Source organism: Pyrus communis, chromosome 5 (genome assembly GCF_041283825.1).
Source record: "Pyrus communis isolate YQ-2024b chromosome 5, ASM4128382v1, whole genome shotgun sequence".
Lineage (NCBI taxonomy): Eukaryota > Viridiplantae > Streptophyta > Magnoliopsida > Rosales > Rosaceae > Pyrus > Pyrus communis.
In genome coordinates, this window is record NC_142569.1 from 1,252,623 (window position 1) to 1,278,633 (window position 26,011).

Here is a 26,011-nt window from a genome sequence, read left to right on the forward strand (position 1 = left end):
ACAAGTAAGATGATCTACTCCTCTTTCCTAAAAATATGATTAATTAATTACCAAATAAAATTACTATGAAAGCTACAAACAATTATTTGAAACGGGAACCATTGTTAATGTGATTTCAAAAGTCCAACTAACCTCTTTTAAACATAAACATGAGTAGAAAAAAGAAGCTAATTAAGACAGTCATAAAATTACAACCCTGCGGGGAACCCTAACCCTAATAACCCTAGTCCTAATCCAAGACCAAAACAGTAAATTTAAGGTGAACAATAACTAACAATTGACAAAGTCTTGAGCTTACTTTTCCCTTAGTTTGGGAAAGTCAATACCCGAACCCACTACCCTTGTGGGGTGGTGATTAGGGTTTCCAAAATCTCACCAAAACGCCACAAGACAAGGATATTATAAGGTGCGTTCTTGACTTTTCCCCTTTTGTAACCCTACTCAATTTCGAAGTAAACCCACCATTCTTGCTCACCATGTATTTAGGCTTTTTAGTTGTCATGGATTTTGGTCACATGTAACTGCGGCTCTAATACGCTCAACCGTGCACTTAATTAGATTGTTAACAGTGGCCACAGATCCCAGAGAGAGTTTAGCAGTAGGAACTGAATCAACCAAGATCTGAAATGCTACGGTGAGAAGAGACCCACCAGAGCCAACATCAAGTATTCCTCCTCCTGCGGACCCAGCAGCTCCATCTGGAAGGATGGCAAAACCTGAGGGCAGAAGTGCAACATAATCTGGGTCTCCACCACTTAACACAACATTCATGGCCACGATATCAACCGGTGCATAAATCACGTATGACCCGGTTGAATCAGTGCAGCTCTCCTGAAGTATCAGCATATTGCTTTGGCTTGAGTTTGCACTCTGAAAATCACCCCATTAATTAGCTTGTCTAGTGTTTAAAGACTAGTCAAGAGAATATTCACTATGATTTAGGAGTACATTCAGGCAAGAACTGACCTAGACAGTTTTCCACAATCTGACAATATAAAGCATGACGAGAGTATATTTTCTAGAATACACATATTTTCAATGCATATATAATATCGATCGAGACTTACATTTACGCGAAGTAGGGAGACACAGTTGCCTGGATCACGACCATTAGCTATGTGCGCCATCTCTTGAACTAGCCCACCATTTGAAAGTATATCCCACTGAAAATTATATGCCACAAATTAAATGTGTACATGTTTATATATATGATATACTTAGCAGTGCCCTAATATATCATATGTATATCTCTATGTTTTACTTAGCTATGCCTTCATATATCAGAGATATATATGTATATATATTAACATGCAATATGTACCTCACTACGAGAGTTTTCATCACGCAGGAAATCAAAAACTCTCTTGGGAGGGACAGGAATCCAGAAGGAAGTTGCAGCACTTAAAACTATCCCAGGAGGCCTGCCAGGATCGTCCATACTTTTTCGGGTCATGACCCTCACATCATCTGAACCCGTTGCTGATAATGTAGTCCATGCATGTGCAGTAGAAGCACCAACACCGGTACAGAAGCTCATCACCATTCTTTGTGCCAGCTTCAGCATACTTTTCCTCCCTTCAGTACTAGTTATCACTGTAATATAAGATAACAATTTGAACCCATTACTTTGATATTAAGAGAAAACTAATTACCAAAGCAAGTAAATTAAGATTAGTGTGTACCACAAAGATCTCCAGCAGGAATGTTACTGGCCATGGAACTCGCAAGACGTTCGCACTGTCTATCAAGTGTAGCCACCCAACGCTTAGCTCCGAAGGCAAGACCAGAATTGACTAGGGGTCTGTATATGTTGTGAACAGCTCTATCATCCACTTCAACATGCTCCACCCATGTAACCTAAACAATCATACATAAAAATCATGAATATGCGAATTAGTTGAGAGAACAATGTTTAACTTTTTGTGAAAAAAAAAAAGAGAACTGTAATGAGCTTAGGAGAGCTCTAGTGAGAAACTTTATAGACCTTAGAGTAGCCATTTGGCAATTCTTGGATTAAGCAACCGGATGGCCTTCTTCGACTTCTTGAAATTGGACTTGGGCGTAGGTTGTCCAAGGAAACATCAACCACTGCCCAAGTTCCATCAACTTGCTGCTTACAGTACCTTACAAAGTAATTCTCACGGGTTGGAACGAGTGGTGAGGGTACTTGAAACTCAGCAGTCATCTACATAAAAATTATATCGTACGGATTAATTTCAGTAAATGCTTTAATCCATTCTAAATTAATTGTGTTGTACATACCACTTGCAAGGCTCCATTGTAGTTTCCAGCTACTCCAGTTGATAGGATATCAAGGGTCATTGCTCTTGAGACAATACCACAAAAGATGGTAGACCATTGATTCTGAAAACACATCATGATTGTGTTAAATTCAAAGAGATATAAAGTCCTATTAAATCCAAGTTCAATTACTTGATGTTCAAATATGTGTGTTAATTACCACATCCATGAGAATCTCAACAAGGTTAACATGATTCATGATGACCAATTCCGATTCTCTTGAAGCCTCAGACTTTAAGCCCAATATTTTAGGGCCAATCCCCCTCGGAAATGTCCTCAAGTACGCGTCTTCATTTAAAATTTCTTTTTGAATTGAGTTGTGGTCACCAGGAACCCACAAGGGGTCTCCATCCTGAGCCATTCTAATTAGTTCTTCCATGGCTGCAACGGCAAGCTCAACAATCATCGGCTTATCTGCCTCGGTGGGCACTGAAACTGTCCTGAGAAGATCACTAGATGATCCATACATTTCTCCTACGAAGCCTGGCTGAGTACCAAAATTCCCAACCGCAACATCAAGGGAGCGCGAAGGCACGTGAGAGGAAAATGAGCTTGTCAAAGGTTTCCCAACATATTTAGCAGCAATCGAAGATATCCTATCAATCTGTGAAACCAATTGAACAAAACTCAATAGGCTACAAAAATTATAATGACGAGAAAAAGGTGCAGTATGCATGTATTATAATAATGGTCACCTCTTCACGTAAACGAGCATTTTCAATCCGCAAATGTTGCTCATCAAATGACATCTCACCAATTGCAGCTGGTCCTCCACAGTTGGGGCATGTGGCATTGCCAAGGGCTTCCTTGTACCTATTGTTCTCAGCATGAAGCTTGTCGTTCTCAGATTTCAAAATTGAATTGTCATGGCGTTCATGTTGTGCCTAAGAGTAATATATACTTAATGTCAAATTGATACACAGAGTAATTAAGCCAATTAAAAAATTAAGTTAAATAGGGCCAAGTTATTCGAGAGCATAATGTGCATAGAGGTTGAATATAATTAAAGTGCTTAATGCCTAGTATAATTTCAAAACTCTCAGAGAATAAAGGATAAATTTTCTCATAAGTGGAAAATTTGGAACTAAATGACTTTATGGAAACGCATAAAGTGCGTATATTATCCAATTGATTTTTCTACATATACATACACTATATGCATATGTGTGTGTGTGTGTGTGTGTGTGTGTGTGTGTGTGTGTGTGGTGATAGTATATATGCGTTACCTTCATTTGGGTGCGCTTGTTTTGGAACCAGAATTTGACTTGCAAAGGCTCTAACCCTAGTTCACGACTCAGCTCCTTCCTTTGCTTGTCATCTGGGTGAGGACAGTCCTTGAAGAATCTGAAAAGATATAAATTCGATCGAGATATATTATATTCACAATGAAGCTCATGATCGGAAAAAAAAAAACCCTAAAAACAAGATAAACAAGAAAACACAAAGACATACGCTTCCATCTCCTGGATTTGGCGCTGGGTGTGGCGATGGTAACGTTTTCTTTTGGGGCGCGGGCCCGTGGTGTTGGGATCTTGCTCGTCACCAGAAGGAATGTCCATAGTCGTTTCGGTTCCGGATTTGGTCTCGAAGTCATCCTCCAGCAGTCGGCCAGTACTATCCGAGGTTTTGTGGGTACTGCTCGTCGTCATGTGATCTAGGATGTGGTGATTGTCGAACATGCTTGGCTGAAACATTTTTTCTCCTTCCAAATCCGTAGAATTTAGGACTCTTGTTCTAGCTCAATACCTCTCTCTCTTGTCTTAATTTCAATCTGCCAAGACAAAATGATATAGGTCAATTTATATCATTTATAAACAAATTAAGGGCACCGCACTGATGAACAGTTTAAAGAACTCAGACCAAAGTAAAAGCTAGGTTTAGAATTAAGACACAATTAGCTGATAACATACTTACATATATTAAAAATAATGGGGGAAAATAATTAAAAAGAGAAATAACCCATTTCTTCCAGTAGTTCGACCCAATCCATAGACAGAAAACAGGAAAGAACAGAAATTTGGAGGAGAGAAATTAAAAACTTAAGAAATACCAAAGATATTTCTGAGAGAATAATGAATGGTATGATAATTTTATACGGAAGCGATCTGTATTCCACTCTGGAAGTAGAAAATAAATGTACAAGATAAAGCTGTAAACCGTGTATCTACATACATACATACAAGTCTCCCCGAACCCCCTCTCTGAGAAGATTTACCCTTTTTTTACCCCAAAATATTCAGAAGATTAACCGTTTCAACCAAGAGATTTTGCTTCAAATGCATCAATTAATTACCCAGAACGAAAATACGGGCATATAACACGTACAAATACATGTATGTAGAAAAATCATACCCAAAATCAGGCAACCTAAATGACCACAAGGAAAATATATAATAAGAAAATTATTCTACGAACATTAATGTTTTTGTTGAAAAAGAATATTATATCATTTATGGATATATATTATTCCCCCCAGAATATATCTAAGAAAGAATACCAAACTGACCTGAGAAGATAAGCCGAGAGTTTTCGTGAAATAATCTCTTGCCGGAAGCATTTTCCGGCTACCATATATATAAAATATCTCACTCCCAAACAAAACCCTAGACTAGACACCCTTCATCTTTTTCTCTCTCTTCTCTGTCTCCCTCTCTCTCCTCTGTCCCCCTCTCTCTTTCTCCTCTTTGACTCTGAAGAGGTAAGAGGTGGTTTCTGGATGTGGTGTTATGTGTGGGGGTTTTGACTCTTTGTTGTGGTTGGAAATTTTAATAGATTCTCTGGCGCTGTCTGAGAAAAAAAAATTAAAAAAAAAAAAAAAAAAACCTAATTGACTGGATTAGTTCAAGCTAGTAAAAATAAAGGGAAACAAATGATGACTGTACGTAGCACTACGGTTTAATTTAGGCCTTCAAAAGTCATTAGCTTTTTTGCTCTTTCGTGCTAATTGACTGTGGCTAATAGTTAATGAGTTTTCAAACACACTAAACTAGGATTATAACGCCCCACTAAGCCAAATCTCGGTCTTCCCAATACCACCCAGCACTCTCTCTCTCTAAAAAGTAACGGAAGATTGTGTAGAAAAAATAAAAACGTGACTTGAAGTTCAAAGAAGCTGACCCTTTGAGCTCTAGGCTATGGGGGAACGAAGAACTCTCTGTTCCCTTTGAGACCGTGGTGGGTAGGAGTAGAATATTTGTGGGTATAAGAAGAAGAATGCGGTGATGAAGATTGAGAGAGAGAGAGAGAGAGAGAGAAAGAGATAAAACGAACGAGAAAAAAGAGATGGAATCGAAATAGCAAACGAGAGAGAGTAAGAAAGAGAGAGACTTTGGGGGGAAGGGGGAAGAAAGAGAAACCGGTGGAGAGGATGTGACAGCGAAGGAGTTAATGCGGAGCGTATTGAGAGGGTGCGATTGCATTTATGGCGGGAGGGAAAGGTGTAAATGCTGCTCAGCATGCATGAGAGGGAGGGAGGAGAGAGAGAGAGAGAGAGAGAGAGAGAGAGAGAGAGAGAGAGAGAGAGAGAGAGAGAGAGAGAGAGAGAGAGAATAGTTGGTTTGGCATCTCAACATGCTCATGTTTTAAATTTGTTAGGGGAGTATGGTGGTGAAATATGAATTACAGCTTTTTTAACTGCCCTAGATTTCAACCCTTTCAGTTTTTCACTCCGCCAGCACTCCTTTATATTGTGATATGAATAATGCAAGGGAGACCAAATTTGCAAATCAAATAACGTGTCATTAATTGTATTTGAAGAAAGTTGGGATTCCACCATAAAACCATCTGGCAATATGAGGAGTAGCTCATGCAAGGTCCTTGCTCCCATCAATGTGGGACTCATTCTCAACACACCATCTTACGTGTAGCGAATTTTTAAGCCTATCCCATGAACAACAAAACAGGGTACGTGGAGTGCGTGTGGCCCATGAACAACACAACGGGGTATGTGAAGCGCATGTGGCCATTTGGCTTCACACGTGGGACAACCTGCTCTAACAGCATGAAGAAAGTTGGGGTTTCACCATAAAACCAATTGGCAATATGGGTATAGCTCATCTTACTTATAAGCCCATGCAAGATCCCTGCTCCCATCAATGCAATCCAGATTCTTCTAAAACAAGGTCTAAATTGCCAATATTTTTTTCAGCTTGCTTAAATGCAACATTCATAATTGAGCATGAACCTTAACTTTTTATTACCAAATTATATATTATACTCAAATTATTGTTGGCAATTATATTATATTACTATTATTATAATTATGGTAAATTGCATCTGTGTGATAATCCACAACAATAAAAAACCTGTTAATAATCCATTAGAAAGTTCTAATTTGTAAAAAGGTATAGAAGAAAGTCATAGGTCTCAAATGATTCATTGTACTTTCTTCTCATATTTCATGCCACCAAATCTCTTATACGTTTCTTTTAGCTAGACATTTAATTTGTTTAGTATATTTTAAATTTTATGTGAACTCCTCCAATCCAAAATCTAATTAGATAAAATATATACGGACATATATTCTACATTTATGTATACTAATACCATAAAAAGAAGTAGGTAAATTAATTTTGTTACAAATTTAAAAAGTAGGCACATTAATTTTCATGTAATTATACAGTAGGTCAATTATTTTCATAAAATTAAACAATAATAGATATTGTTTTCAAAAAAAAAAAATTAATAGTAGGGAAATTTTTTCATGTAATTATACAGTAGGTAAATTATTTTCATAAAATTAAACAATAGATATTGTTTTCAAAATATTAAGTTTCATAGTAGGTAAACTATTTTCATGTAATTATACTGTAGGTATAAAATTAAACAATTGATATTGTTTTCATAAAATTAATTTTTATAGTAGGTAAATTATTTTCGTAAAATTAAACAATAGTTATTGTTGAAAATAAACACTAAGTTAGGTATATTCAAATTGAAATTTATTGTCGAAATTTAAAAAAAAAATCCAAATTAATTCCTCCATCTAGAAGACTAGAACCATATTTCATGGCTACAAGACCTTGTCAAATTCAATGCACGTGATCAATTAAAACAAAATTACAAGAACTTTCCATATTGGCTTAGATGGGGTATATTAGGGATCCAAAAAATATAAAAACGGACACACAAACTTAATTTGGTAAGTTGCTTAGTTGGATCCTAATCATTGGGTTTTATTCAAATAAATATTATATGATGGGCTAGAGGCTAGAAAAAATGAGTTTGGAGGGGAAAGTTAAATTTTCAGTTTTTTTAATACAAAAATATATTAACATTAAGAAGGTGGATGAATGAATTGGTATATCAAACTCGTCATCTACGAGTTTCGAGCTTAATACCTCTCACTTATAAATAAAAGAGAATACCACTAATACCTTTTTTCATGGTACTTCTAATCAAACTTATTATAGAAATCCAATAAAACCATTATTTGCAACCATCAAGGGGTGGTCCATTAGTTGGAGATGAATTCCAAGTCTGATTTCACACGGCGCATCTTGAATTCTATTCTTGACACTGTGTATACGATGATGGTCATATGAGGTTGAAATTAATGCCTGTCCGACCCTTCAGATTTCTCACAATCTTGTTTCTTAAATGTTTATCAATCTATCTATTTCATTTTTTTTTCATCTGATGTAATGTTCACATCGCACACAATAAATGGAAAAATTGACCTGCATTAAAGAAATAGAAAATTACTTATAGTTTACTTTATTTTTATTTTTTTTATCAACTTAGTTTTCTTTATTTGTTGAACACACTATATCTTCTCTACTAATTAATAAAACCCTCTTTGTCAACTAAAAGAGGGTAAAAAGACCAATTAGTCTTCTATCACACACAAAAAATAATAGGCAATAATGTAATTTCACAAGTCAAAATTTTACTGTTTTTATTGAAGCCTCACCTATAAGTGAAGTTAAAATACCTCCAATATTAAAAATAAAATTTAAAAAAAAAAGACCAAAAACAAAAATCTCCCACTCCTTCCCCCCCCCCCCCCCCCCCCGGGTTCTCCTTCTCCCTCTCTCCTTCTCATTTTCTAAAAAAATGTGTTCATACGCACAGTGTGTAGGCAAATGCTAGTATTTACAAAGACAACATCAACTGTCGACTCTAACTTTTGATATATTAATATAGATATGATATGGTACATAATGTGGCACATATATGTTAAAGCAAATTTTTCTCTTTTGCTTTTTGTTGCTTCGATTGATATTGGTGAGTCGTTCAGTTGTTACAGTCTTCCCGTACCCATATACTCCCTTATTTAGTGTTTTTTAGTTTTAGGACACAGTTTAGGACATCACCCTTTGTCCATGTCCTCCAAATATCCTAACCTTAAACCTGTCTGCTTCTATAAAAAATAAAAAAAATGAAAACCTCAATCTTGTTCTTGTCTATCCCTCTCTCGCCCATTTTATAATAGGAAAATTAACGAAAAGTTAAAAAAAACTTATCTTTTAATGAAAAGTCATTTTTTAAAGGCATAGTGAATAGTACCAGGGAAATGTATAAATGTAGTTTTTCGTTAAAGGTAAACAATACAAGAGTGTTTTTTTTAAACTCCCCTTTATAATTTGTGCTTTTCTCAAAGGGTATTTTTTGTAAAAAAACAAAATATAAAAGTATGGAAAATAAAAGAAGAATCCATTCGTACTGCAATTTATTGTTCTTTCTTAATATTTTGTATGTAGTTATGTATAAATTGAATTAATTTTGTGGTATACTAACATGTTTATCCTTCTTAATATACAAATGTATGTGTAATATTAAAACAATGAACAAAATATATCCAAAACTAACAATAAAATATAAAAGTAATTAACAAAATATACAATATGAGTAAATAACTACAAAAAAAATTGAAATATTTCAGAAGGTTTTCTTATTGGAATAAGTCCAGAACACTTCGGAAAAATTCAGATAAAAAATTTGGAATTATCGATATCTCTAAGTGCATTTCAATTTCTGTTCTAATTTTTCAGAAAATATTCTAAATTTCATGTTTGGATTTAGAAATTTTACTGTTAGAATCAAAAACACTATTCCAACTTGCACCCTTAAGGCACACGCTCTTTAGTGTGAAAGAAATATACTTTTTGATTTTTTTATGAGAGTAGTGATTTTTTGTAACGGGTTAGAAGTTAAGGAGAGAAGAAAGAGAGAGCACTACTTCATAAATAAATAAATAAATAAGAAAGAAAGAGAGAGCGCTCGGAGAAAAGTGTGGAAGAGAGAGGGAGATGGGATGAATGGGAATTACTTGGCTATGAGGGAGAGAAAAAAAAACTATGTGTGTGATTTACTATATTGCTCGTAATTTTATTTTGACTATTTCTTTTAGTTGTGTTCATATGATTAGAATGATTTTCACCCCTTTTTTGATTGACAATGAAAATGCTATTTTATAAATTCAAAAATATCCCGATAAAAAAGAACTAAATTTAACACAAACCCTTTTTTATGAAACACACATACAATGCAAACATGTTTCATTACTTCATTTAGAATAGCAAGTTAAGAATAATCAAAACACTCGTACAAGATAAATTTGCTTGCTATACATCATGTATGCATGTAACGTTAGCTAAGTTTTGGCCCGCGGTGGTCGATTGTCATAGTAGTTCAAGTCTTCTTTTTGTACTTATTGTGTCTCAAGGTCAAATTTTTCCTCTAAATCTCTTAATATAAATTATTGTAATATATTATTTATAATCAAATAAAATAAAAACTTCGGCATGCCATTTTTTGACAATAGCAGGAATTTAAACTCTGAATAACATTGAATTAATTCAATGTCCAAAATGTTCACCCACCATATATATTCAGTGGTACTTGCATTGATTACTACATTTCTTATTTTTCTGAAAAATTAACGTTTGGTGGGTCACAAATTTGAATTCTGCTTGGTGTTTAAAATCATGCCACTGATATCAACTATCAACTTGGCACTAGCTACATTAATGGGAATCATTTTCTTGTTTGACATTTGCTTGTTCTTGCAACATCTTGATCATATATATAGGCTAAGCTTTCATACAAGGAACATTACATTAATGGGAATTCTTTTCTTGTTTGATATTTGCTTGTTCTTGTAACATCTTGATCATATATATAGGCTAAGCATTCATACAAGGATCATTTCAATGTTGATGCCTCGAAATAATTATTGCTGAGAGTATCAATTGCATATCGAGAAAATAAGGGATTGTGCATGTACTTATAAGTAGTTGGGCTATTCTCATATTGTTAATTGATTTTATGATGAAACCTCAATTTTCTTCATGGTATCAGAGCCACTTGTTTGGCGTGTAAAGTCCAACAACCATATGTGCTCCATGTCACCCAGTGTTGTCCATGTGTTAAGCTTGAAAATTCGTCACACATGAGGAGAAGTGTTGAGAGTATCAATATCACATCCGGTAAAATAGATATTTTGCATGTACTTATAAGTATAAGCAGTTGGCTAATTTCCATATTGTCGATTAGTTTTACAGTACCTAAACTTTCTTTAATTATCAAGGAATAAATACATAATCCATATTCCTATATCATGTAACTTGAAGGAAGTAGTTTTGCATTAAAACTACATACTTAAATGAAAAACCTAAATCTTGCCCAACTTGAGGGTTGAAATCGACCTTGAAGTTCGTGAGAATCTAAATGGGGGAGGGAGGGTACCAATTGGGAGTTGAAAGATAAAGTCCTTAAAAATAAATTTATACCAATACTTCCATATAATGAGTTCATCTAATAAAGCAAACTGAAATCAGTACAACAACTAACTTTACTTCCATAGCAACAAATCATCAGCTAGTAAATCCACAAACAGAATCAGAGAAAAATAAATAAATGAATCAATAGTAGTACTCAGACTACAGATTTATCATTTATAAGCTCGATAAATATTCTCGTTTAGTGAATATTATAAATTAACAGTTCGTTCTAACAGTTTATATTATTTGACAAGTGAATATTAATTATCGAGTTTTACCCTCGATTTGCAAACGGAGGCGGCGCTCTGGGTTCCAGTAGTGATAGATAGAAATGTTGCAATCGCTATAACTGGTTGCCTTCATCTTAAGGACCTTCAACAAGTTCACCTTGCCATGCAGGGTGGTTTCTGAAGTCAAATTCAGCACTCCAACAGCCATGTCACCCAAGAAATGCGAATCAGTTACCAATTTGTCAGCCAAAATACTCACAACACTGGTGATGTTATGAGTCGAACGAGCCGGAACTGTGTCGTCTCTGATCGGAGCTTCGGCGACAACATTCCCACAGTAGCTGATATGAGCTGTACTATTCTCATACTTGAAGCCTCCATAATTTGGATTTTTCACGGTGACCAATATTCCTATTGATATATTTAACTTTATAAGAGCATCTTCAATGGTTGGGCTGAAAATCAAATATTGTAACCCGGAAAATTTAGCTTTTAGTCTAGAAACAGCTTTTCTGCTCCAACCGTTTTAGCCTAAAATTTTAGCCCGAGATTATTAAAGAATGAACTTAGGCTATTTTTTTTTTGTTAAATTAAATTTAAAAAAATAAATAAATATGTAGACTATCATAAATTAATTTTATGAACATTTTAATCTAAAAAAATTTTAATTCCGATAAATATTGGATGGAGTCCACTCTGATTTCTGGGCTAAATTTTGGGGGGAATCTGGCCTTGGTTTAGCATTTAGCATTTAGTCAAAATTTTCCCCTTGGGTTGAATTGGGTTTAAGGGGAAATTTTAAAGGGTAATTTAGCTTTTAGCCCACTATTGAAGTTGGTCTAACGGGAAACCTACTAACTCAAATCCCTCTATGCTTACCGGCTGGGCGAAGATTGAAGGTTCTTTGGGTTTTAAATTGTAACGAATAGAACGACTAGAACAACTAAGATGACGATGAAGAGAATGCCCGTGACAGCAGCAAAGATTTTCAAGCCTTTTCAAGAGCCTGCTGCCATGATTAATGTAATTAGGGAATGTCTAATTTGATTGATTTGGATGGATTACAGATATGTTTAATGTTTTATATGCAAAGGTTGTTATGATTTAAACAAGAAAAGAATGTGGTGTGGTGTGGTGTGGTTTTGTCTGGGTTGTATTTTTTATTGGTGGAGACAAAAATAGAGGAGTTTCTTACAGATTTGGATTCTCGCCGGATCCCCTTCCTGGGATCCTAGGGATCAACGAACCTGGATCGTTGATCAAAAGTTGTACTGTCCCAATTAAATACTTTTTATATTTTTGAAAGTAAAACACCATTGTTTTGCGTGAAAAATATAAAATAAAAAAATTATGACCGCATGATTTTTGATTAACAATCCATATTCGTTGATCCTAGGATCTCCAAGGAGGGGATCCGACGAGGATCCAAATCCGTTTCTGACAATGATTTTGGACTTTGGAGGACGGTTGTCAGCCATCGTTTTCCATTTTTGTATGTTTGTCATAGGGTGGAAAATAATTTGGGCCAGAACATGTGTACAACTGGGCTGGATCGAGCCTTGAAAGCCAGGCTCATGTCAAACTTGTTTTTTCTTTTTTCTTTTTTTTTTTCTTTTTTTTTTTTTGTGACTTCTTTCCGTGCTTGAAAATTATGTGATCTGTAGTGATTCTTACACCTGTTTTCTTCTTAAGCACTCTTTACCCTGTTTTTGTATTCATGGTTTTTTATTTATTTCATTTTGATGCATTGTAAAATCTTTTGTAGTAATTGGCGGGGAGCTTAACCGAGAAGTGCTCACTCTGGATTGATCCGTGGACGTCGTCATTGAAATTTTCTCTAAAACAATGCCTAGACAAAGACGGCGACTTAATGGGAAGGCGATATTGACGTTTTGTTCAAATGGGTACAGTGCTGATGTGTTGTATAAAACACTGTTGTTACGACATGAGTCGTACCACACTTCGTCGGCATATACCAGTTCGGAAGTGGGTAGGGGATGTATGGGTCTTGTGGCAAGATCGGAAGCAACACTCTGAAGTCTAAATCTTGGTTATAGGAGGAAAATATTGATGTCATTATGAAGCATGATTCTACTTTCTAGTAGCCACCACCGAGTTGTTGCATAGTAATTAACAGAATAAGTATTTTGAGTTTATTGGTTGGTGAATAAAAGTTTGTCCATGGAAAATGCATGAAGGTTGGAATACTAGGCTGAAAAGATAGTGCTGCATGATTAAGGTTTCGCTTCATATCTTGTTGCGATTGGTTTAGGACAAGAAGAGATTATCGTATTGACCAACCAATTTTTTATGGTTGTTTTTTGGCCTTCCTACTGAACAGATCGTAGGGGTTTGAGACTAACCCCATGTTTTATGGTGTTTTGTGGCCTTCCTATTTCTTCATGGAAATTCAATCCTTTTGCGTGGTGGAAATCAGAAGGGCTATTTAGCTTGTAAAAAGGATTACAATTTCATGGATTATAATAGATAAGGGTATTGATCTTCACTTTTTATCCCGTTCCGTTTCTTTTATTTTTTGTTGTGAGAGATCTTAAATTCGATTATTGCTAAAACCAAACTCAAACTAAATTATTATAGATAGCCTAATGTGAGGCTTAACCCACTTACCAATTTCTTTGTGTAGCTATTTTTCCCATCATAATTCTGACAAAGTCAGCAACACGATGGGATTAAAATATGTAAATCAAAACTTAATCCCAAAGAAAAATCCCCCTGTCGTGCACCAGCACAACTAAAACCTCACTTGCATGCTTATTACATATTAAACTTAAAGTGAACGGAAAAAAAAATGTTGTCTTCCTAAACTGGTTGTCACCCTTTGCCACAATGTTCATCCCCTCTCACTTTTGTTCCAAGAAATTTCCCCTACCACTTAGTTTTGCATTATGCATGCATTTCTAAAATTTACATAAGTTATGTCCAATTTTTCGGATCTTAATCCCTTCTCGATCTTGTGAACCTTGCAGAGCAAGCAAAACATAGGGGCATCCAGAATTGTTGATGTGCACATTGACAGTTTCTCTTAACTTTGATTGATCAAACTTTCATAATCTTGCACTTTTTTCTATATTAGCAGATTTTGTGTTGCCTCCATTTGGGTGTATGCAGTTGCCTTCGACTTTGATCCTCGTGACGATCTTCCAGCCAAGGGAGATGACGATTTGACCTTTTTTCGCTTAGGTTTCTTGGGCACATTAGGAAGTTCAGTTGCAGGATGATTTCTGAACATGTCGGATGATGGTTGCCGTGTTATGGGTTGTTCAAAATCTGTCACCCAAAAAATTAAAGAAACAAAAGGAATAAGAGAGAGGTTAAAGTGTCTTCAAAGTGATTCAATCATGCAAATTAAGTGGCACAATCTAAAATAAATTGATGAAAGCACCATGCCACAGCAAAGATTTGACCACAAATTAGTGGAACACCTAAAATTGAAAGTTAAGGCCAATGACATATTGACCCCTAATAGTAATGTTGATGCAAACTTATTTTTTACGTATTGACATAAACTTGGATGTAGCTAAGTTGATTAAGACAATGTATCTTCTATCTTTGTAATTTAGATTAAATTAGACTATTGCTCATATAAATAAACAATAAGTCTTGAACTGATGGCCAAATCTCAAATTTATCAACCAATTTAAGTAAAGTAGTATTACGAAAATCTCAAATTTAGCAAAGCCCTGTGGACCACCATTACCAAGACTAAGCTAGAGTTTTTCTAAAGGGCCACTCCAAGCTATCATATTCCTCCGGGTAGGAAAGTGTGTGTTGGTCTCGTGACAGAAGATCCAAAAAACTTGCTGTTGGGGCAAAGAATCTTGAAAGCTTTTGCACACCTAATAAATCTCATTACCAATAAACTAAAACATAGATTAATCACATTTCTCCTAATTAACTTTTGACCCCGTGAAAAAGACTTGTCTAATTATTGTATTCGCACAACTACACACGATAGGAGGCATAGTTTAATGGAACATATAGACAGAGCCTTTAAATCATTCATATGATACCCAAGTCCCAGGCTCCCAGCCATCATGCACCTCTGCATTATTTTGCCTAGTTTGCATTCCGCTAGTCTAATCGTATGTACGAGAGAAATTTACTTATGATTGAGATGTCATTGCAGCAGTATCTCAAGTTAATCAAACAATATGAAGTTTAAGGTACCATTACAATGGTGTCCTATTAGGTTCTTATCCGTACCACATAGTCATGTCCTTGAAAACACGAAATGCTGAAACTACTGTATAGAGGTGACCAAAAGCATACCTTGAGAGGACCAAGGGGAATAAGCCATGGGATTAGAGGACCCCATTCGATCACTGGCATTACGACCATGGGAGCTCGTTGAGAAATCGGGTCCGTTTTTAAATTCGCTCATCTGCTTGATTAACAATAATTTAACCCAATAAGAGAATTATGAGAGCATTAAGAAAAGAAGCACATGTTTTGGTTGGCAATTTTGTTCTATAAACAAAACATGGGAGACACGATACGAAAAATCAATAACAAGAGAGAGATGCATATGTGGGTTAAGACATGTAGCGAAGCTGTATGTCACCATTTGCATTTAAGTTGGAATCTCTTTGCATAATTTAGAACATTATATTGTTGAGAAGAAGAAAAAATAACAAGAGAGATGTGTACCCAACCGGGTGCGCTTTCAGATGGGCCGTCCCAACCAATGTGTGCTACGTGTTTCACATCTGTTGGGAACCCAATTTTCATTTCACGCTCCTTCACAACTGCAACAAAAAAAATCCATTTTCCAGCATAATTAGCCTTGAATTATCAAAATTAAGCATAATTATTATTTTTCTTACCAAAAAATTATTCTGATTAAACTAATTTAATCTTCGTGTTGGGGGATTCAAATTAAAGATGCAAGGGGCACACTAGCGTCGCCAACTGCTCTAACCAACACTGACAAGGAGAATCGATTTGATACATTAAAGAAAACGAGAGAGAGAGAGAGAGAGAGAGAATTACGTACCAAACATTTGAGAGAAGTATTTCAAGATCTTTGCCATGGTGGAAACTACACGCCCCAATTGAAACAGCAGCCACTTTAAGGGATACAGACAACAGGAAAGCAAATTAAACGCCAAAGCTAAAGATTGGAACAGATGGATCCTTTTGCCTGCAAGAAAGTAAATATGTACTTAATTAGATGAGATTTTGCTTAAAATAATCTCAAAGGGGATAAAGGGTAAGAGCAGTATCCAATAAGGTTCACTCACTGCATGTGATTTGGGAACCTTTTTTTCCCTGTCAATGAAGACTAGTATATATCTGACCATGATTTTATAAGATATATGATGCATTTGTGGAAGGAAAAAAAACATACTTTGAGAGGTTGATTGTTTAGAAGAAAACCAACTTCTCCACCATATCCAACCAAAGTAGCCAATTTCCAAGCTCCATCTTTTTACACCAACCTCTTATGGATAGCAAAACATGCGTAAGAAAACCCTTTGGAGTGAAAATCTCTTGGCGCAATAACAAAAACCCGGAAACAAACAACTGCTTGAAGCCGATTAAACAAATGAAAATGGAAGAACAAAGAAAAAAAAAAAGGAGAAAGGATGGTGCAATGGGATTTATCTGCAAATGTGTAGAGAGAGAGAGAGAGAGAGGGTAGACAAAAATGAAAACCTAAAAAAACGAAGGGTGTGAAAGACGGGACAAAACTAAGAAGACAATACAAAAGAAAATGGGTGGTGCTCGTTTACTTACCTTCTTTCAGAATCTCTCTGAAAAAATGCAAGAGGCTCGCTATCCTCCAAATAATGCAAGATATACTTAAATTACGGGCTAAAATCTGATACAGAGAGAGAGAAGCTGTATTTGTACAGTCTCTGACCAGACTGGCTTCCAAAAGCAGTCTACCTTGGCTATTAAGACTTTGTTTATAGATTTTAGTACTGGTTTTGAATGCTTTTATGAACAATGGGTATATAAAAAATAAAAAAAAACTGAGCTAAAAAAAGTGTTCGGTAAACACTTAAAAACAACTTATTTTCATAGTTTTGGGTGAAAAAAAAAGCTGAAAATGTGAAGCAGCAAAAACAAGTTTATTCTTACAGCACAGCAAAAGCAGTTTTTTATCAAAGCACAGTAATACCAAACCAGCCCTTAGTCGTAAACCAATGGAGATTAAGAGGGGAAGGGAAGTCCCTTTTTTAATGACAAAATCACCCCTTGACTTAAGGCCTGCTTTCATGCACGAGGTCCAGGAAATTGGGATGTTAAGGCGGCACCACAAACCAATTACATTACGTGAGAAAGTTAAGTTAAAACATATGACAACACGTTATAGATTTAGAATATCATCACTTTGACGCCACAATTGCATATAAAATTCTCTCTTACGCGATAGTCCATCTAATTAAGGCTCATCAACAAAAACAAGTCCTTCAAGATTCCCTTACATAGCCAAAACCTCATAGCCGTTTTCAAGAAAGAATCATTGAACCCAACTATTATTGCATCGAGCATTAACCATTGATAGATAAGCGTTTTTCTTTCTATAATTTGATTCTGAAAGCATTTTTTACTAATATATTAACATTTGGTAGAGGATTACACTACAGGTATTTTTTTTAATAAACAATTAATTATATACTTCGCAGAATGTTTTTCAATTTTAGTAGTTCAGCAAACATGGTAAAGAGGACATTTCTTTTTTTCTATTTTTGCACCTAAATATCAATTCAATGGATTTACCCCAAGGTTCCAGTATACAGATTATTAAGACAGCAACAGGTTAACACATTGTCCAAATTGAATCCTTCCACGCTTGAGACATTATTTAATACATTTTGCAATCCAGCTTTCTTTAATTTTTTTTCAGCCAGCTGGTCTGAGCTCTGTTTACCTTTCTATATAATTCCGTCAATTTAATTAATTTCTAATTGACGAAAATGATCTCAGCATTTTGATTAATTAGGCCTTAAAATATGGTTTTAGAATTATTATTTTTTGAGGTATTAGTTTATTCTCAACTACTTGAATTGCAGCCTATCAATATCATCTTGCAATCATATGCTGCTGTGGCTTAGCTGTTCTGAGACATTAAACATGTAGAACTTTTGTTGTGTGTTGGAAGCACGTTTATTCATTCTGGTTACTTCCTTGCACTGCAAATTATGCAGCAAGGTCCAAAGTACGGGAATGTGCTGCTCACCTAGAGACCGCTTTTTAGGGTTTTTATTTAGTTATGGAGATCCTAACGTAATCCTGTAGATTGTCTGTATATTCAAAGCGTGCATTGCATACTAGTCCATTGTTAAACATATGATGCTGATTTCGCACATAATTAGTTGGTCTAATGGCACTCGATCTTCACTTGGTCAAGGAAGATTTTTTGCTCGAATCAAAAATGCTGAACAATATATGCTCGTAGTATGTTCAATACTTAGTTGTGAACCATTATGACTTCTTACTCGTAGGTTAAGAACAAGTTGTAAATTTAAATTTGTGAAAATCCTACCATTTTTAATAAAAAGAAATGTTGATTTTTTTTTTCTCACAAAAGAAATGTTGATTGTTTGACACACAATTGGATGAATACACAATATATTGAAAGATGATCAAAGTCAATGCCTATTCGTTGACACCTTCACAAATTAATTTAATTAAAATGCTTGAACAAAAAGCCATAATAATTTATTTATCACTATTAAGGAGGAGAAGTAAGATTCGAAATTATTACAATAATTTACAAGAGGAAGAAGTTACGAACCCGAAAAGTATGGGTAAAAACTCAACGACCACATGCACAATAATTTATTTATCGAAAAAACTACCCAAACTCAAAACGGTGAACTCAAAACGGAACGCAAAACGCCAATCAAACGATTCCCGATCGAACTCACAATCCTTCGGTATAAGTCACCCCGGTAGACTTCAACCACGACCCACCTTGTATAAGGTTCGCGACATGAAAGGTTGGGCCTCTTTTGGGCTTGAGATCACATGGTACCCAGCCCATTTCACTCTCTTGTTGGTACCAGCACCAGGCCCACTATTTGCATACTCTCCGTAATACAATGTTTTCAATGCAAAATCCCCAGACCAAATAGACCACCCAGCTGGGTCAATGTGGTCACCAATCTTGGACTGCATCACAACAGTCCTTGAGTACTCCTTCCATGGACGACCCAAGTAAGATCGGATCGTCCCTTTCACGGGCTCTAAGTCCGAGCTCGCAACTACATTGCATTTTTGAATAGAAGTTCCAGTGTTTTGATTTGGGTCTATACGTCCTTGTGCTGTGATCATGTTGTTTTGTCCGGTCATGGGCTTTCTGGCCACGATTTTACAGTTCTGAAACACAACAGCTGCATTTCCGAATATGAAGTCCACTGTCCCTGTGATGTAGGAATCTCTGTAGAATTGCCTGTTGGAGTGGGCATAGAGAGTGTCTTGGTAGGCGTCGATACGACACCGGTTTATCACGGACTGATCCGCCCCAACCCGGAGTGCAACAGCTTGGTGCTTTGCTGCCCCAGCGGTGTTTTGGAACCAAATGTCTTGGGCTATAAATCCATCACCAACAGCAGCTGCATTGGCACACCAAATTCAATGAAACCCACAATTTCCAAGGCTAGAATAATATAAATACATCCAATATTTGGGACACTAAACAAACGAGAAGATGTATATAAACCTAAGTTTGATGTGTGATTAGTGTTTTACATTATAGTTTTTAGGAAAAGTTTGTAACCGGTCCTGCTAGTGCGTAATTTCATTAAAATCGTTACCTAGAGTTGCGGAGTTGAAAGTGGTTGCTCCATCAACAACATTGAGGCTGCCAGTGATGATTGTGTTATGCATGCCATCTCCAGTAATCATCAAGTTCTTCTTTTTCTTCCCGACCTCGAAATTTTCCTTGTAAGTTCCCTTTTTCACATGAATAGTGTACCTGGTTTTGCTATTATCTGGTGCAGCCGCCACCGCTTCTTTCACAGTCTTATAGTTCCCACTCCCATCCTTTGCAACCACAGCATTAGCATTGCTTTCCTTTGCCAATTTAGAATCCAGCAAAAGCCTTCTGTCCTTGCTTGTGACCCACGTTGGAAAATTCCCGTCCAGCCGCTCCTTAATTGGGTTTGACTTTGATGGATCGGAAATTGCAACCACAATGGCTAGGGAGGCTCTTGATCTTGATACCAAGTCATTGAGCCAAGGCTCCATCATAGTCCTGGCCGGACCTTCTAGTCCATCCAAACAAGTGACATGGTTAGTGAGTACACTACTAAGCCAACCATGCACATCTTCAAGGGAATAATAATTCTGTGCACCAAATTTCTGGAGAGCTACCATGGAATCCATAACTCTGTCTTTGGTCACATCCATCAGCTCCACGCAATCAACAATAGCCGCTTGATCTTTCGGACTGTTGATCCGAGAGTGAGCAACTTTGGCAATCTCTAGGGTTTTTTGTAATTGTGGTATGGAATTTTGTAGGATGGTTTGTAGTAGATCAGCACCACTCATTGGCTTGGTTGTGCCATGCGATGTTTCTGAGACTATGGATAAGCATGATTTCTGATCAAGCGCGTGATCGCAGATGTGGGTTAAGCCAGTTAAAGGAGGATTAGAGAACGAGGCGAGTTTGGTTAGCACATGGATAGAAAAAAGTGTAGTTGAGCTTATAACAGCAACTAAGCAGAGAACTAGAGAGTAGGGTTTGCAGTGGGAAGTTGTAGTTTTGGGAGCTTCAAGGAGAGGCTGCTGGATTGCCATATTCTTAGTAGCTAGGTTAAGATCTCTGTGGCTGCTTTGCTTAGTTTCTCTTGTCCTATAGTTCTTAAATAGAAAAACCATAAATTAAGGAATGATGACGATGTATTTTAAATTCATCAAGCTGCATCATTATTGTCATAAACCTTGGATTTATTAATTAGCTAGCAGATAAACTATCATCTAGTGTTAACTTTTCAAGCGATCACCATCATTAACCTTGCACTTCAGCCATTTAGTCAAATAAGGATGCCACAACCACAATCATCATCCAAGTTTTTGCGTCAATTAATTTTGGCCGTTGATGCATACAAAATTTACGATAGTAAAAGAAAATCTCAAATGAGTGGGTGCGCCTAATTATTACACTCTTCATTCAAACATACAATTGCCTATAATTTAGGATTTTGGTGTGTTCGATGACAATTGGAGGTGACTAATCACCTTACTTGACCGACTAATAGAAGAGGATCTTGTGTTTGGAGTGAAACTTTATTTCCATGTTGACAAGGTTAAGATAAGGGTTTGAAAAGCATGGTAATGTTGGTTTTTTTTATGACATAATTATGAGGGAATCCTTCAACTTTGAGGCTTTAAAGGATAGCCTAACTTAATTAATAGTTAATTTTAGTATTAGCCATCATGGGTGTTGGTGAAAAGAAGAAATTGTTGTTGAGCATTTGCAGAAAACAATGTGACAAACCACCAAACCAAATTTGGATAAACTAGTGGGCATTGTCTAATCTTCTACACTAGTGGGAATCTAACTAGGGCTGGATAAAATTCCCGAAAATCCCGAATCAAACCAAAAAAATCCCAATTTCAAACTAAAATTCTCAAAATTTTCAGGATGAAATATCGAACCGATCCTAATATTTTGATACGGGATTCGATATTGTGTACTCAATCTTTCAGTAATCCCATACCAAACCGAAAATAAATAATATATATTATTATATATTTATATATGTATTATTATAGATTTGAATTGTTGCTAACTACTAGTAGCCATATAATCGGTGTGGTCTAAGGTAGTAACAAGAGCCCTTTATCGCCACATTTGCCAGTACGAACCTTCCACAAATGTGTCTATTTCTTCAACACGAAATCAAAAAATTGTATTGTTAATTTTCGAACATATTAGGTTTGTAACTTACTATTTTGTTTTTGGGTTTGTTACTTATTTTATTTTGGTTGCAATGTTAATTTAACTTGGCATGAATGATCGCTATTTCAATTTGTATGAAATTTGAGAATACCAAACCATGCCGAAGTACCGCAAATATTTTGGGATTCCCAAAAATTAGAAATACTGAAATTTTGGTTTGGTATTGGTCTTTAAATTCCTGTCCCAAAATTTTCAATTTGAGATTTAAGATCCCATTTTCGATTTGAAATCCCATACCTAACCACCCCTAAATCCAACTCACCGACTTTCAAAACGCATGTGAAATGCAAGGCACTATTATTACTAGAATTTTTTTGCGTTCGGCACTATCGCCAGTTGGTTGGTTCCTTCCATAGCTTATTTTTTGTTCGGCACTACATGAAATCGTTATCTTCTCCGAGAGCTCTGGATTCAGTTGTCCTTCCCTGTTATAACCTTAGTGCCACTTATCTTGCTTCTAATCTTATTCATCATGCTTGCACACGTTATGTTGCACTTGATTATCATTTTATTTGTTAAAAAGTTTCACTTGGTAGTCAACGAGTTTGTTATATTTCTTCTGCTGATCAACCTGCTTACCAAAGCTCTTCACTAGCCTTGTCATGATACTCTTTGCTCCAAAACTTGTCCGATCAGGCTCGTCCAATTTGTGTGCGCGCGAGCGCGGGGTGGGTGGTAGGATGGGGTGGGGTGTGTGTGTGTAAGGATAAATTTAGTTAATCCAAAATCTTCTCCGTAATTATAGAAATTTAATTTTCTATTGTAATTATTTTAGGATTCCTTTGACATATTGGTTTTGTCAAACCCTAAATATGTTGTAAACACTTATCAAATTTAATGGAGTCATATTCTCTCCGTTGGTTTGCTAACGTTGAGCCTAACCTTGAGCCGGTGATATTTCATGGAAAATTAACAAGGTATAACATATTTATTCTTTCAAGAGTCGAGAGCAAAGATTACGACGACATTTCAGCAATAATTTGCAAATCCCAGTAGTACTTGAGTTACCATTTACAAATTAATTAACCATAATTGAGTCGAAATATGTCATTCTGCACAAAGAAGCTTCCTTCTGGAGTGGGAATCAAATGGAACATCTGCAACCCAAAAATTAAATAAAATATGTTCACATTTTAGTATGTCACCATGTTATCTGCAGAAAAGTGTGTTCTTCAAATCCTGTTTTTCATGCCCGGACAAAGCATATTGAGATCGAGCATCATTTCAATCGTGAAAAAGTTCTTGATGGAACCATTAAGAATGAACATGTGAGCAGCAAGGAGAATGTTGCAGACAATTTTACTAAAGTTCTCTCAAGGGGACCATTTGAAGTTCTTCGTGTGAAGCTTGGACTTGTTTCCAAAACATCACTTTAAGGTGGAGTGTTAAACATTAAAGTTGCTGTTTTGGAGAAACTAATTAGCCATGTATTTTTTGTCTGTTCGTATGTGCTGGCAGTGTCTAGAATTATCCTTTTTGATATTATTTATTAGGCTCAGTTTCATTGTCTTTTAGTGAAAGAAAAGAGGAGTCTTTAGAAAGAAACAAAAAGATACTAGTTGTGCCTTTCCTCCTCCCTTCACAGAGGGAGGGCGGCTATAACAAGTGAAGGGATACAGGGTGATTGGACATTCTGAAATGGGGGGAATCGAACACTGCTCATTTCTACCGTTTGTGGTGCCGAAAGTATCGAATATAAACTTTCCTTTCCTGATGAACGCCCACCCTTTCCAACAAGGGAAAATAAAGTTTACGACTATGAGTCTTTTACTTTGACGGAATTGGACGGATTTGTAGTATATTTTAAGCATTTACATATCTCACTATCGCGTTGAGGATTTTACAAAATTCTACTCAAAATTTACATGGAAAATCTCTAGAAATCAACCAGAACGCCATCGAATTCCACAGATTTTATAAGTCAATTAAAATTCATTAGAATATAAGATCACATCATTTAAACAAAATTGAGATAGCAAATTCTTAGCTACCCCACGCCAACAAGATTCCTCGCTTTGCGAAAGTCGGGAAATGAACGTCTATCATACGCAACATTACCCGTGCTATACAAAGAGGTTGTTTCCACAATAGCAATTTCTTAATGAATAATGAAAAAAAAAAAAAAAAAAAAAAAAAGGACCAAATTTTAGAACCAACAAAATTAGTACGCATATTTTGATCAACAATGCACACATTCAACCCCCTAAACTGAGCTTTCACCGGGGACAACTAGCTAATTAAAAGCTATTTTCGTGGTTTCAGATTACAATCCAAACCTCTGAAGCCAAGAGATTTCCCTCCTCTCATTGTCTTTTCATACATGACCCGAAAACATCTCTTTCACCGGTGCCCTTCAAATTTATCACCAGGCCTGTTCTTCAAGACTCATGTAAAGATCCATCCTACGAAAACTTATATACCAGAAACTACCTTCAATGACATTATACTGCAATACGAATACCACACACGGTAAGATTGCGCAACAAGTACCTAAATAGATGCTTGAACAAAACGAATAGCTAGATGACGCCTTCATCCAAGTACCAAAATCTCACTTCACATGTAGACAGAGCCGCAGAAAGACTCAAGTGTTGGCTACTATCAACCCTGTAACTATTCTTAAGCAGATCAGTTACTAAATGCTCATAATAAAGATTGTAACAACTGAGACATACGAACATAAATGAAAGCACACTCGGCAACAAAATTCATTAAGCTCTCCTTTTGCGCCTATATCGAACAACATATAATTGTTTTCTTTTAAGAGATATAACGGTACTGACTATAGTCTATGCCCATCTCAAGCCTAACCACGTTTTCGAACCTCTTTGCAAACGGATAGAACTTCGCTGCTGAAAAGATCAGCAGCAGCCAAGTCCAGTTCTTTGCAAACACAGGAGGCCATCACGAATGACAATCTAGCACATAGTTTCTCTTGTCCTATAGTTCTTAAATAGAAAAAGCATAAATTAAGGAATGATGATAACGTATTTTTAAATTCATCAAGCTGCATCATTATTGTCATAAACCTTGGATTTATTAATTAGCTAGCAGATAAACTATCATCTAGAGTTTACTTTTCAAGCGATATCACCATCATTAACCTTACATTTCAGCCATTTAGTCAAATAAGGATGCCACAACCACAATCAATCATCCAAGCCTTCTCGTCAGCTAATTCTGACCGTTGATGCTTGTAAAATTTACAATAGTAAAAGAAAATCTCAGATGAGTGGGTACGACTAATTCTAACACACTCTTCATTCAAACATAGAATTGTGAGTAATTTAGGATTTTGGTGTGTTTGATGACAATTGGAGGTGACTAATCACCTTACTGGACAGATTAATAGAAGAGGATCAGTGAAACTTTATTTACATGTTGACGAGGTTAAGATAAGGGTTTTAAAAGCATGGTAATGTTGGTTTTTTTATGACACAATTATGAGGGAATCTTTCAACTTTGAGGCTTTAAAGGATAGCCTAACTTAACTAATAGTTAATTTTAGTATTAGACATCATGGGTGTTGGTGAAAAGAAGAAATTGTTGTTGAGCATTTGTAGAAAGCAATGTGCCAAACCACCAGAATCCGGATCCTTTTCGGATTCTCTTTGTGTTGATTCCGCAGGATGTACAATGAATGGATACAATTCACGAATTTCCAGAATCTCATCAAAAGAATCCGGAGAGGATCCTGTTGGAAACCACCAAACCAGATTTGGATAAACTAGTGGGCATTGTCTAATAATTCTTGTTTTATCTGTTGTGTCCCAATGCCTTATCTCACTTGAGTTTGATGAACTATTAATTTTTGGGTTCGG

At 36.0% G+C, this 26,011-nt stretch overlaps 3 protein-coding genes and 1 long non-coding RNA gene across 8 annotated transcripts; all 4 read right to left on the reverse strand.

Annotated features, from left to right (window-relative positions):
• Nucleotides 1-82: 82 nt before the first annotated feature.
• On the reverse strand, nt 83-5,613 carry LOC137726197 (homeobox-leucine zipper protein MERISTEM L1). Of its 3 annotated transcripts, none has more exons than XM_068465082.2 (11): nt 4,808-5,613; nt 3,754-4,072; nt 3,528-3,645; nt 2,997-3,185; nt 2,462-2,905; nt 2,263-2,364; nt 1,985-2,185; nt 1,683-1,857; nt 1,322-1,593; nt 1,068-1,163; nt 83-870 (listed from the first exon to the last, which is right to left on the reverse strand). In XM_068465082.2, the coding sequence occupies exons 2-11, from the start codon at nt 3,993-3,995 to the stop codon at nt 499-501; spliced, it is 2,211 nt and encodes a 736-aa protein (XP_068321183.1). In that variant the 5' UTR covers nt 3,996-4,072; nt 4,808-5,613; the 3' UTR covers nt 83-498. The 3 variants fall into 3 exon arrangements, with proteins under 3 accessions (XP_068321183.1, XP_088549728.1, XP_088549727.1); XM_088693602.1 differs by having other exon boundaries at nt 5,419-5,591; XM_088693601.1 differs by lacking the exon at nt 4,808-5,613 and adding an exon at nt 4,216-4,364.
• An 8,328-nt stretch (nt 5,614-13,941) lies between these two features.
• Nucleotides 13,942-17,154, reverse strand: LOC137726675 (CRIB domain-containing protein RIC10). Of its 3 annotated transcripts, none has more exons than XM_088693604.1 (6): nt 17,012-17,150; nt 16,623-16,715; nt 16,269-16,415; nt 15,923-16,020; nt 15,545-15,659; nt 13,942-14,542 (listed from the first exon to the last, which is right to left on the reverse strand). In XM_088693604.1, the coding sequence occupies exons 3-6, from the start codon at nt 16,303-16,305 to the stop codon at nt 14,340-14,342; spliced, it is 453 nt and encodes a 150-aa protein (XP_088549730.1). In that variant the 5' UTR covers nt 16,306-16,415; nt 16,623-16,715; nt 17,012-17,150; the 3' UTR covers nt 13,942-14,339. The 3 variants fall into 3 exon arrangements, with proteins under 3 accessions (XP_088549730.1, XP_088549732.1, XP_088549731.1); XM_088693606.1 differs by having other exon boundaries at nt 15,545-15,656; nt 17,012-17,144; XM_088693605.1 differs by lacking the exon at nt 16,623-16,715 and having other exon boundaries at nt 17,012-17,154.
• A 1,767-nt stretch (nt 17,155-18,921) lies between these two features.
• LOC137726762 (pectinesterase) lies at nt 18,922-21,083 on the reverse strand. The gene is given in 3 exon segments (XM_068465722.2): nt 18,922-19,219; nt 19,222-19,839; nt 20,041-21,083. Coding segments are annotated over 3 exon segments (1,674 nt in total). The 5' UTR covers nt 21,026-21,083; the 3' UTR covers nt 18,922-19,148.
• A 3,251-nt stretch (nt 21,084-24,334) lies between these two features.
• On the reverse strand, nt 24,335-25,120 carry LOC148696521 (uncharacterized). The gene is made up of 2 exons (XR_015962202.1): nt 24,681-25,120; nt 24,335-24,592 (listed from the first exon to the last, which is right to left on the reverse strand). It is a non-coding gene; the product is annotated as an uncharacterized LOC148696521 (long non-coding RNA).
• Between the last annotated feature and the right edge of the window lie 891 nt (nt 25,121-26,011).

What these genes read in the sequence shown, in the direction of transcription:
- LOC137726197 (XM_068465082.2), bottom strand. Translation starts at nt 3,995, where the DNA reads ATGTTTCAGCCAAGCATGTTCGACAATCACCACATCCTAGATCACATG. An exon ending in TTGAGATTCTCATGGATGTG is followed by an intron (nt 2,365 to 2,461) that starts GTAATTAACACA and finishes ATGTGTTTTCAG; the next exon opens with AATCAATGGTCTACCATCTT. An exon ending in TGCCAAATGGCTACTCTAAG is followed by an intron (nt 1,858 to 1,984) that starts GTCTATAAAGTT and finishes ATGATTGTTTAG; the next exon opens with GTTACATGGGTGGAGCATGT.
- LOC137726675 (XM_088693605.1), bottom strand. Translation starts at nt 16,305, where the DNA reads ATGGCAAAGATCTTGAAATACTTCTCTCAAATGTTTG. An exon ending in CTGAAAGCGCACCCGGTTGG is followed by an intron (nt 15,660 to 15,922) that starts GTACACATCTCT and finishes TTGTTAATCAAG; the next exon opens with CAGATGAGCGAATTTAAAAA. An exon ending in TTCCCCTTGGTCCTCTCAAG is followed by an intron (nt 14,543 to 15,544) that starts GTATGCTTTTGG and finishes TTTGGGTGACAG; the next exon opens with ATTTTGAACAACCCATAACA.